Source organism: Rhinoraja longicauda, chromosome 3 (genome assembly GCF_053455715.1).
Source record: "Rhinoraja longicauda isolate Sanriku21f chromosome 3, sRhiLon1.1, whole genome shotgun sequence".
Lineage (NCBI taxonomy): Eukaryota > Metazoa > Chordata > Chondrichthyes > Rajiformes > Arhynchobatidae > Rhinoraja > Rhinoraja longicauda.
This window is the reverse complement of record NC_135955.1, coordinates 95,965,912-95,978,425: the sequence shown is the minus strand read 5'-3', so window position 1 is coordinate 95,978,425 and position 12,514 is coordinate 95,965,912. Positions and strand designations below refer to the sequence as shown.

Sequence of the window (12,514 nt, the reverse complement as noted above, 5' to 3'; positions counted from 1 at the left end):
CAGCCACATAAAATAAAAATTTAACATAAAGATCCACCATAAACTACATTGCAATACTGAGAGCTTTATCACCCAGAGAGTTGAAAATCTGTGGAATTATCTGCCACAAAAGGCAGTGGAGGCCAATTCACTGGATGTTTTCACGAGAGAGTTAGATGGAGCTCTTAGGGCTAAAGGAATCAAGGGATATGTGGAAAAAGCCGGAACGGGGTACTGATAGATGATCAGCCATGATCACAATGAATGGCGGTGCTGGCTCGAAGGGCCAAATGGCCGACTCCTACACCTATTTGTTTTTCTGTTCTGTTTCTATATTCTGAACTCTCTATCTTCCCCTTTACTCTACCTGTTGTACCTGAGGTCGGCTTGATTGTATTTATGAGTGGTATTATCAGATTTCATTGCATGGCATGCAAAACAAAAGATTTTCACTTCCTCAGTGCACATGACAACAGTAACTTTAAATCTAAACATCCTGCTTGTCAGAATCCATTTGCTAAAACTGAATCCAAAATAGCACCAGAGACTCGTGTTCAATCCTGACATGGGGTGCTGACTGGACGGAGTTTGTACGTTCTCCCCATGACCTGCGGGGCTTTTCTCCGGGTGCTCCGGTTTCCTCCCACACTCCAGAAATGAACAGGTTTATAGGTTGCAGTTTCTTCCTGCATGTTTCACCTGCTCCATGGTGAAATCTCCTCAAGGTATGCCGACTTTGAAGTTCTCCTCTCTCCGACGAGATTTCTGCAACACCCTCTCACTGCACCCCCTCCGTGATTCCTACTGCTACTCTATTACATATCTTTCATTCGTTGTTCTTTATCTCTTTACATCATCGTCTATATCTCTCGTTTCCCTTTCCTCTGACTCTCGGTCTGAAGAAGGGTCTCGACCCGAAACGCCACCCATTCCTTCCCTCCAGAGATGCTGCCTTATTCCAGCTTTTGTGTATACCTTTGTTTTAAACCAGCATCTGCAGTTCCTTCCTACACAGGTTAGTAGGTTAATTGGCTTGGTAAAATTGTAAATTGTCCCCAGTGCTGGTGTACAGGTGATCGATGGTTGGCAATAGACAATAGGTGCAGGAGGAGGCCATTCGGCCCTTCGAGCCAGCACCGCCATTCAATGTGATCATGGCTGATCATTCTCAATCAGTACCCCGTTCCTGTCTTCTCCCCATACCCCCTGACTCCGCTATCCTTAAGAGCTCTATCTAACTCTCTCTAGAATGCATTCAGAAATTGAGATTGGCGCGGACTGAATAGCCTGCTTCCGTCTGTATAAAGTCTGTATATCACTAAAGATTGCCCTTGGAGAGCACTGTTCTGATAAACTAGTGCACAGAGACAGATAAATGTACAAAGTGTTGGAGTTTAGTTTAGTTTAGAGATACAGCGCGGAAACAGGCCCTTTGGCCCACCGGGTCGGCGCCGACCAGCGATCCCCGATATAACCGACGATATAACACTATCCTACACCCATTAGGGACAATTTTTACATTTACCAAGCCAATTAACCTACAAACCTGTCCGTCTTTGGAGTGTATCTCAGCGGGTCTGGCAACATCCCTGGAGCACAGGGATAGGTTTGGGCAGACATTCAGATCATCCAATAGACAATAGGTGCAGGAGGAGGCCATTCAGCCCTTTGAGCCAGCACCGCCATTCAATGTGATCATGGCTGATCGTTCTGAACTCCCCCAACATTGGGAACATGTTTCCTGCCTCTAACGTGTCCAACCCCTTAATAATCGTATACGTTTCGATAAGATCTCCTCTCATCCTTCTAAATTCCAGTGTATACAAGCCTAGTCGCTCCAGTCTTTCAACATATGACAGTCCCGCCATTCCGGGAATTAACCCTCTTATCGAAACGTATACGATTATTAAGGGGTTGGACACGTTAGAGGCAGGAAACATGTTCCCAATGTTGGGGGAAGTCCAGAACGATCAGCCATGATCACAGAGGGTAGTGGGGGCCTGGAACGAGCTGCCAGGGGTGGAGGCAGAATCAGAATCAGAATCAGAATCAGAATAGCTTTATTGTCATCCAAAAAAAAAAGTATTTTGGACGAAATTCTGTTACCCACAGTCCAACGATAAGAGCAATAAAAATAAGCAATTTCACACACAATCAAAAACCAACACAAAACAAAAAACAAAAAAAACAACAAAAGGAGACGGATACGGTAGAGGCATTTAAGAGGCTTTTAGACAGACAGATGGATATGCAGGGAATGGAGGAGTACGGATCACGTGCATGCACAGAAACATCGAAACATAGAAAATAGGTGCAGGAGTAGGCCATTCGGCCCTTCGAGCCTGCACCGCCATTCAATATGATCATGGCTGATCATCCAACTCAATATCCCGTACCTGACCTTCTCTCCATACCCCCTGATCCCTTTAGCCACAAGGGCCACATCTAACTCCCTCTTAAATATAGCCAATGAACTGGCCTCAACTACCCTCTGTGGCAGAGAATTCCACAGATTCACCACTCTCTGTGTGAAAAAAAACTTTCTCATCTCGGTCCTAAAAGACTTCCCCCTTATCCTTAAACTGTGACCCCTTGTTCTGGACTTCCCCAACATCGGGAACAATCTTCCTGCATCTAGCCTGTCCAACCCCTTAAGAATTTTGTAAGTTTCTATAAGATCCCCCCTCAATCTTCTAAATTCCAGCGAGTACAAGCCGAGTCGATCCAGTCTTTCTTCATATGAAAGTCCTGCCATCCCAGGAATCAATCTGGTGAACCTTCTCTGAACTCCCTCTATGGCTAGAATGTCTCTCCTCAGATTAGGAGACCAAAACTGTACGCAATACTCCAGGTGCGGTCTCACCAATGCCCTGTACAACTGCAGCAGAACCTCCCTGCTCCTATACTCAAATCCCCTCGCTATGAATGCCAACATACCATTCGCTTTCTTCACTGCCTGCTGCACCTGCATGCCTACTTTCAATGACTGGTGTACCACGACACTCAGGTCTCGTTGCATCTCCCCTTTTCCTAATCGGCCACCATTCAGATAATAAGGCAGATGAGAACGGTTTAACTGGGCATCATGTGTAGCACCATCATTGTGGGCCAAAGGGCCTGTTCCTGTGCTGTGCTGTGCTGTGCTGTACTGTTCTGTGGACAGGCGAAGTCTCAGAGAGCCTTCTTGTGAGGTTATCCACTTTGGCGGCAAGAACAGGAAAGCAGAGCATTACCTGAATGGTGACCGATTGGGAGAAGGGGAGATGCAACGTGACCTGGGTGTCATGGTGCACCAGTCATTGAAAGCAAGCATGCAGGTGCAGCAGGCAGTGAAGAAAGCGAATGGTATGTTGGCATTCATAGCAAGAGGATTTGAGTTTAGGAGCAGGGAGGTTCTGCTGCAGTTGTACAGGGCCTTGGTGAGACCGCACCTGGAGTATTGTGTGCAGTTTTGGTCTCCTAACCTGAGGAAAGACGTTCTTGCCTTAGAGGGAGAACAGAGAAGGTTCACCAGATTAATCCCTGGGATGGCGGGACTTGCATATGAGGAAGACTGGATAGACTGGGCTTGTACTCGCTGGAATTTAGAAGACTGAGGAGGGATCTTATAGAAACATATAAAATTCTTAAGGGGTTGGAGAGGCTAGATGCGGGAAGATTGTTCCCGATGTTGGGGGAGTCCAGAACCAGGGGTCACAGCTTAAGGATAAGGGGGAAGTCTTTTAGGACCGAGATGAGAAAACATTTCTTCACACAGAGAGTGGTGAGTCTGTGGAATTCTCTGCCACAGAAGGTAGTTGAGGCCAGTTCATTGGCTATATTTAAGAGGGAGTTAGATGTGGCCCTTTTTGCTAAAGGGATCAGGGGGTATGGAGAGAAGGCAGGTACAGGCTACTGAGCTGGATGATCAGCCATGATCATATTGAATGGCAGTGCAGGCTCGAAGGGCCGAATGGCCTACTCCTGCACCTATTTTCTATGTTTCTATGTTTCAGACTGAGACACTGATGTTATACAAAGCCCCAGAAGAGGGCGCTCTGTGCACATTTATCTGACATTAAATGACAAGGAGGCGCTGAGAAGCAACAAAGTGTTGGTGAGGAAGATGGTTTAGTTTAGAGATACAGCGCGGAAACAGGCCCTTCAGCCCACCGAGCCCATGCCGACCAGCGATCACCCGCACACTAACACAATCCTACACACACTAGAGGCAATTTACATTTATACCAAGCCAATTAACCTACAAACCTGTACGTCTTTGGAGCGTGTTAGGAAACTGAAGATCTCGGAGAAAACCCATGCAGATCACGGGGAGAACGTACAAACTCCGTACATAGAAACATAGAAAATAGGTGCAAGAGGAGGCCATTTGGCCCTTCGAGCCAGCACCGACCGCCATTCATTGTGATCATGGCTGATCATCCACAATCAGTAACCCGTGCCTGCCTTCTCCCCATATCCCTTGATTCCACCAGCCCCTAGAGCTCTATCTAACTCTTTGTATCTCCAAACTAAACAAGAGAGGCAAGAATTGGTGAAATACAAATTATTCGGAAGAGTTCTAAGTTTACAGGAGTTTAAATATTTTAGGGCAATTTCACCCCATTCAAAATTGGCCACCACTTTATCATATTCCCAAATTGACAGTACAGAACAGAGCAACAGGGTGGTGCAGCGGTAGAGTTGCTGCCTCACAGCGCCAGAGTCCCAGGTTCGATCCTGACTACAGGTGCTGTCTGTACGGAGTTTTGTACGTGACCATGTGGGTTTTCCCTGGGAGCTCCCGTTTCCACCCACACTCCAAAGACGTACAGGTTTGTGTGTTAATTGGCTTGGTATAATTGTAAATTGTCTCTAGTGTGTGTAGGATAGTGTTAGTGTGCGGGGATCGCTGGTCGGCGCGGACCTGGTGGGCCGAAGGGCCTGTTTCCGCGCTCTATCTCTAAACTAAACGAAACAGAAGGATCTCATACACACAGAAAAACTGGTGTGGTCAATTGAGAATGGTAGCCTGATTGAACACGAATGATACTCGTGTAGGAAGGAACTGCAGATGCTGGTTTACACCAAAGTTAGACACAAAATGCTGGCGTGACTCAGCGGGCCAGGCAGCGCCTCTGGCGAGAAGGAATGGGTGACGTTTCGGGTCTGAAGAAGGGTCTCGTCCCGAAACGTCACCCATCCCTTCTCTCCAGAGATGCTGCCTGACCCGCTGAGTTACTCCAGCATTTGGTGCCTACCTTCGGAACACAAATGATACAGCCTTATGATATGATCAATACCATATTTCCCCACAATGATTCACATTTTATTAACATTTCAATTAAAATAGCATTCGAAAATGTTTCTTATTGTGACATTTTGTTATATCTAATCTACACAGTTTCAGCACCATCTTTGATAGCAAAGCCTTACGTAATGCATACGTCAAAAGGAAGATGTAAAAGGGTATCTTACACCTGAATTAAGCTGTTGACCCATGGTATGCATTATAGGTCACTTCAGCGTCTGCATGTGTAAAGTAAAGCCTAAGGCTTTTAGCATTTTAGCAATGAGCATGCCTGTGGTGTTCATAATCAGCAAGTGACTATTCAGTTAGACTCGGTACTACTTGTGTACAAAATCATGAGAGGAATAGATTGTGTAGTTGCAAAGAGTCTCTTGTCCAGAGTAGGGGATTTGAGAACCAGAGGGCAAAGGCTTGATGTAAGTGGGGGGGGGGGGGGGGAAGATTTAATAGGAACATGAGTGTTATCTTTTTTACATAAAGGGTGGCGGGTGTATGGAATGAGCTCCACCTTTAAGGGCCTGTATTTGCACTGTGTGACTCTATGACAGGCCGTTCACGACCGAGTCTACGCCGACCAGCGATCCCCGTGCACTGGCACTATCCTACACACGCTAGGGCCAATTTACAATTATACCGAAGCCAAATAACCTACAAACCTGTACGTCATTGGAGTGGTGAGAGGAAGCCAGAGTACCAGGAGAAAACCCACGCAGGTCACGGGGAGAACGTACAAACTCCGTACAGACAGCGCCCGTAGTCAGGATGGAACGCGGGTCTCCGGCGCTGTGAGGCAGCGACTCTACCGCTGCGTCGCCGTGCCGCCATTGGGATTGCCGTAGAGTAGATCTGGCTTTGCTGAGGGAAGGACATTGTGTTGGACGGGAAGTGGGCGGGAGAGAGGACGAGGGAGATCCACCAGCTGCCGGGCGGGCGGACAGTCCCGGTTCCCCCCGCGTTCATAAGCCGACCACAGCAGCCGGGATGTGGCGTTGCCGAGGATACTCACGTAGAGCAGGTGCTTGTTGGCACTGGTTTCCTGGAGCGCGCTGAAGACCTTGGTGATGCCGTGCCGTGCGTTCTGCTGGCCGACCAGGTTCTGCAGCGCATCTGGGAAAGCAGAGCACAGGTTAGCTCAGCCCCCCCTCGCCCGCGCACGCCATCTCCCAGACGGTTGCAAAACACTTCGACTCCCCCTCCCACTCCCGCACTGACCTCTCTGTCCTGGGCCTCCTCCCACTGTCAGAGTGAGGCCCAGCGCAAATTGGAGGAACAGCACCTCATAGAAACATAGAAAATAGGTGCAGGAGTAGGCCATTCGGCCCTTCGAGCCTGCACCGCCATTCAATATGATCATGGCTGATCATCCAACTCAGTATCCCGTACCTGCCTTCTCTCCATACCCCCTGATCCCTTTAGCCACAAGGGCCACATCTAACTCCCTCTTAAATATAGCCAATGAACTGGCCTCAACTTATTTTGCTTGGGCAGCTCACACCCCAGCGGTATGAATATAGATTTAGTTTAGATTAATTTAGAGATACAACGCGGAAACAGGCCCTTCAGCCCGTCGAGTCCGTACCGACCAGCGATCCCCGCACACTAACACAATCAGTGTATGTCTAAACTGATCTAATCAAACCAAGTTATGATTGTAGACACAAGAAACTGCAGATGCTGGAAACTTGACCAAAAGACAAAGGACTGGAGGAACTCAGCGGGTCAGGCCGCATTTGTGGAGGAATGTACAAGCGACGTTTCAGGTCAGGACCCTCCTTCAGGCTTCAAGGGTCGTTTTTATTTATTACAATCAGCTGACAGAAGGGACCCAACCCAAAATGTGCTTCATATCTTCACAAGTTCTAGGAGCAGAATTAGGCCATTCGGCCCATCAAGTCTACTCTGCCATTCAATCATGGCTGATCTATCTCTCCCTCCTAACCCCATTCTCCTGCCTTCTCCCCATAACCCCTGACACCCGCACTAATCAAGAATCTATCCATCTCTGCCTTAAAAATATCCACTGACTTGGCCACCACAGCCTTCTGTGACAAAGAATTCCACAGATTCACCACCCTCTGACTAAAGAAATTCCTCCTCATCTCCTTCCTAAAGGAACAAACTTTTATTCTGAGGCTCTGGTCCTAGACTCTCCCACTAGTGTAAACAATAGACAATAGGTGCAGGACTAGGCCATTGGGCCCTTCGAGCCAGCACCGCCATTCACTGTGATCATGGCTGATCATCCACAATCAGTACCCCGTTCCTGCCTTCTCCCCATACCCCCTGACTCCGCTATCTTTAAGAGCTCGTAAACATCTTCCCCACATCCACTCTATCTAGGTCAGTCGAATCCTTCCGCAGATGCTGCCTGACCCAGCGAGTACGTCCAGCGTTTGTTGTTTGAGTCACGACTGTCAGAGTCACAGTGACGTAGCAGGCTGACAATGGACGTGACACTCATTTGCCCCACTCTGCTCTAACGTTGCTCGTCCTTGATTATCTGGACGAATATTACACTTAGAACATTTGATCAGAAACCCGGTTATTATGGATAGTTTTGTAGTTCTGATTAAAATCAGCGGCTTTCACATTTCATATATCGGCTCGGTGGCGCAGTGGTAGAGTTGCTGCCTCACAGCGCCAGAGAACCGGGTTCGATCCCGACTACGGGTGCCGTCTGTACGGAGTTTGTCCGTTCTCCCCGTGACCTGCGTGAGTTTTCTCCGGGTGCTCCGGTTTCCTCCCACATTCCAAAGACGTACAGGTTTGTAGGTTAATTGGCTTCGGTATAATTGTAATTTGTCCCTGGTGTGCGTAGGATAGTGTCAGGTGCGGGAATCGCAGGTCGGCACGGACTCGGTGGGCCGAAGGGCCTGTTTTCCGCGCTGTGTCTCTAAACTAAACTAAACTAAACTAAATCTAAATTGGATATTGTCCCTAGTGGGTAGGACAGTGCTAGTTGACTTTGCTTTAACAAAAAAGTGCGGATATAGATCCTGCGGCCCACCGAGCCCGCGCTGCCCAGCGGTCCCCGTACACGAGCGCTATCCTAGGGACAATAGATCCTGCGGCCCACCGAGCCCGCGCCTCCCAGCGGTCCCCGTACACGAGCGCTATCCTAGGGACAATAGATCCTGCGGCCCACCAAGCCCGTGCCGCCCAGCGGTCCCCGTACACGAGCGCTATCCTAGGGACAATAGATCCTGCGGCCCACCGAGCCCGCGCCTCCCAGCGGTCCCCGTATACGAGCGCTATCCTAGGGACAATAGATCCTGCGGCCCACCAAGCCCGTGCCGCCCAGCGGTCCCCGTACACGAGCGCTATCCTAGGGACAATTTTGCCGAAGCCAATTAACTTTCAAGCATGTAGGTCTTTGGAGTGTGGGACGAAACCGGAGCAGATAGAGCTCTTCAAGATAGCGGTGTCAGGGGGTATGGGGAGAAGGCAGGAACGGGGTACTGATTGAGAATGATCAGCCATGATCACATTGAATGGCGGTGCTGGCTCGAAGGGCCAAATGGCCTACTCCTGCACCTATTGTCTATTGTCCATTGTCTGAAGGTATCACAAATTACTGGAGTAACTCAGCGGGTCAGGCACCCGGAGAAAACCCACGCAGGTCACGGGGAGAACGTAGTCAGGATGGAACCAGGGTCTCTGGCGCTGTGAGGCAGCAACTCTGCCGCCCTTAGTGCAAAGAGTGGTCGCTGGTCGTTGCAGACTCGGTGGGCTGAAGGGCCTGTTAGTAAAGGTCTAAAGTAAAGTCCAATGTTAATGCCAGCTAGTCCTGTGCCATACCTGGAATGTTGTCGAGTAGTTTCTGTTGGGCTTTGTGCTTTGTCTCCAACTGTTGCTGCTCGGTGCGTGGAGCTGTAGAGGGCGCTAATTTGCCATTGGGCCAGAAGGCATCTCGAAAGACATTGATGTAGCAAACCAGCATCTGCTCACTCACCATCCAGTTGATGGTGTCACGAATTTGCCTGAAATAAATGGCACCGATAAACTTGTGACGGTCAAACAATTAACGGTCAAACAATTAACTGCCTGCGTCTAAAAACAGGGTGATTTTAAGAACACAGCTGGGACAGGAAGTGGTGAATCAGTGGAATTCATTACCACGGACAGCCGTGGGGCCCAAGTCAATCGATATCTTTCATGTTCAGAAGTTCTCGGAGCAGAACGAGGCCATTCGGCGCATCGATACGCCGCCATTCAATCATGGCTGATCTATCTCTCCCTCTCAACCCCATTCTCCTGCCCCCTCCCCGTAACCCCTGACACCCTTGAGGCAGAGATAGACAATAGACAATAGCTGCAGGAGGAGGCCATTCGGCCCTTCGAGCCAGCACCACCATTCAATGTGATCATGGCTGATCATTCTCAATCAGTACCCTGTTCCTGCCTTCTCCCCATACCCCCTGACTCCGCTATCTTTAAGAGCTCTATCTAGCTCTCTCTTGAATTCATTCAGAGAATTGGCCTCCACTGCCTTCTGAGGCAGACAATTCCACAGATTTACAACTCTCTGACTGAAAAAGTTTTTCCTCATCTCCGTTCTAAATGGCTTACCCCTTATTCTTAAACTGTGGCCCCTTGTTCTGGACTCCCCCAACATTGGGAACATGTTTCCTGCCTCTAACGTGTCCAACCCCTTAATAATCTTATACGTTTCGATAAGATCTCCTCTCATCGGTGCAGGAGTAGGCCATTCAGCCCAGTGTTTCCGCACTGTATGACAATAGACAATAGACAATAGGTGCAGGAGGCCATTCGGCCCATCGAGCCAGCATCATTCAATGTGATCACGCCTGATCATTCTCAATCAGTACCCCGTTCCTGCCTTCTCCCCATACCCCCTGACTCCGCTATCCTTAACAGCTCTCTCTAGCTCTCTCTTGAATGCATTCAGAGAATTGGCCTCCACTGCCTTCTGAGGCAGAGAATTCCACAGATTCACAACTCTCTGACTGAAAAAGTTTTTCCTCATCTCCGTTCTAAATGGCCTACCCCTTACTCGATGACTCTATGAGAAAGCAATGCGATATCCTTTCCAAAACCCGGGATTTGATATTCAAACCCCCGCAGAGGTTCATGTTGATGGTGAGGGGTCTGAATAATATTTTTGAGCTGCCATTCATTCGTGTTATCACCAGCAACTCGAACAGGAGATAAACGCCGCCAGTTCTCAGCATCGTGCCTCCTAGCTCAGCGCGTGTTCCTCCGATGAAAATAATTAAAATTTGAAAGATTATGGATGCACCTATTGTCTATTGTCTATTGTGCCTCAGCTACCTCCTCCGACATCACCAATATACCAAGTTACCCTTCGGGTTCCCACCAAATCTCTTCCCTACTTAATCCACAAACACGCACGTCTTTGGGATGTGGAAGGAAATTGGAGCATCCGGTGTAAACCCATACGGCCACAGTAACATACGACTACAATAGACAATAGACAATAGACAATAGGTGCAGGAGTAGGCCATTCAGCCCTTCGAGCCAGCACCGCCATTCAATGCGATCATGGCTGATCACTCTCAATCAGTACCCCGTTCCTGCCTTCTCCCCATACCCCCTCACTCCGCTATCCTTAAGAGCTCTATCCAGCTCTCTCTTGAAAGCATCCAACGAACTGGCCTCCACTGCCTTCTGAGGCAGAGAATTCCACACCTTCACCACTCTCTGACTGACAATGACAACGTTTAACGGTGGTGCAGCGGTAGAGTTGCTGCCTCGCAGCGCCAGAGACCCGGGTTCAATCCTGTCCATGGGTGCTGCCTGTACGGAGTTTGTACGTTCTCCCCGTGACTGTGTGCACATTTGTAGGTGATAATTTGTTTCTAGTGTGTAGGATAATACTAGTGTGCAGGCTAGGTTAATTGGCTTCATTAAAAGAAAAAAAATGTAAATCGCCCCCAGTATACGGGGTAACAGCTGGTCGTTGGGCCGAAGGGCCTGTTTCCACGCTGTATCTCTATAGTAAAGTCTAAAGATGCTGCCTGACCCACTGAGTTTCCCACCCCCCCCCCCGCACTTTATTTTCTAAACAGTTAGCGTCTCGGTTTTGAAACCCTTCCTCAGTTCTGTCTTCCCAGCTGAGGGTTTGGTATATTTTCCGTTTTTCCACTTTGTGCAAATTTCTGATTCACTAAAAGCTGTTCACGGATAAAGGAGTTGTACGTCATATACTGCAGGTGAACAATAGGGGGAGGAGGGGGTAGAAAAGCAACTTACTTATTGATCGTCCTTCCGAATGTGACTTGCACCAGAGCAATAAGTGTCTTCCTGACCCATTTGAACACTGTGAATCAGAGGTGAATAAGATGAAACTTCTAGAAAGACTAAAATCACATTGTATTTTAGAGTCAAACATTTTAGTGTGAAACCGGCCTTTCGGCCCAACTCGCCCGCACTGACCAACATTTCCCATCCACACAAGTCCCACCTGCCTGCGTTTGGCCCATATCCCTCCAAACTTGTCCTGTCCATGTACCTGTCTAACTGTTTCTTAAACGTTGCGATAGTCCCTGCCTCAACTACTTAGACAATAGACAATAGACAATAGGTGCAGGAGGAGGCCATTCAGCCCTTCGAGCCAGCACCGCCATTCAATGTGATCATTCTCAATCAGTACCCTGTTCCTGCCTTCTCCCCATACCCCCTGACTCCGCTATCCTTAAGAGCTCTATCTAGATCTCTCTTGAATGCATTCAGAGAATTGGCCTCCACTGCCTTCTGAGGCACAGAATTCCTCCGGCAGCTCGTTTCATATACCCACCACCCTTTGTGTGATCAAGTTACCCCTCTGGTTCCTATTAAATCTTTCCCTCACCACCTTAAACTTATGTCCCCTGGTTTTCGATTCCCCTACCCTACGCAAGACATTCTGCGCATCCACCCGATCAATTCCTCTCATGAATTTGTACACCTCTATAAGATTACCCGTCATCCTCCTGCGCTCCAAGGAATAAAGTCCCAGCCTGCTCAACCTCTCCCTGTAGCTCACACCCTATAGTCCTGGCAACATCCTCGTAAATCTTCTCTGCACCCGTTCCAACTTGATAACACGGTGTCCAGAACTGAACACAATACTCTAAATGTGGCCTCACCAGCTTCTTATATAAATGCAATCCTCCCAACTTCTATACTAATTTTTGCTATCTTCTCCAAGTAAATTGGAGCAAATTTTGACCAGGTTAACATATTGCAACTGATGACAATAGACAGTAGGCCATTCGGCCCTTC

At 48.5% G+C, this 12,514-nt stretch overlaps 1 protein-coding gene across 2 annotated transcripts in view; it reads right to left on the bottom strand.

Annotated features, from left to right (window-relative positions):
- snx25 (sorting nexin 25) overlaps window positions 1-12,514 on the bottom strand; it is a 204,173-nt gene that overhangs the window by 1,468 nt on the left and 190,191 nt on the right. For both annotated transcript variants that reach the window (XM_078396686.1, XM_078396687.1), the window contains exons 18-20: window positions 11,504-11,570; window positions 9,068-9,249; window positions 6,276-6,376 (exon numbers count right to left, since the gene is read on the bottom strand). In XM_078396686.1, coding sequence (XP_078252812.1) covers window positions 6,276-6,376; window positions 9,068-9,249; window positions 11,504-11,570 — 350 coding nt within the window. The remainder of the gene's footprint in view (window positions 1-6,275; window positions 6,377-9,067; window positions 9,250-11,503; window positions 11,571-12,514) is intronic.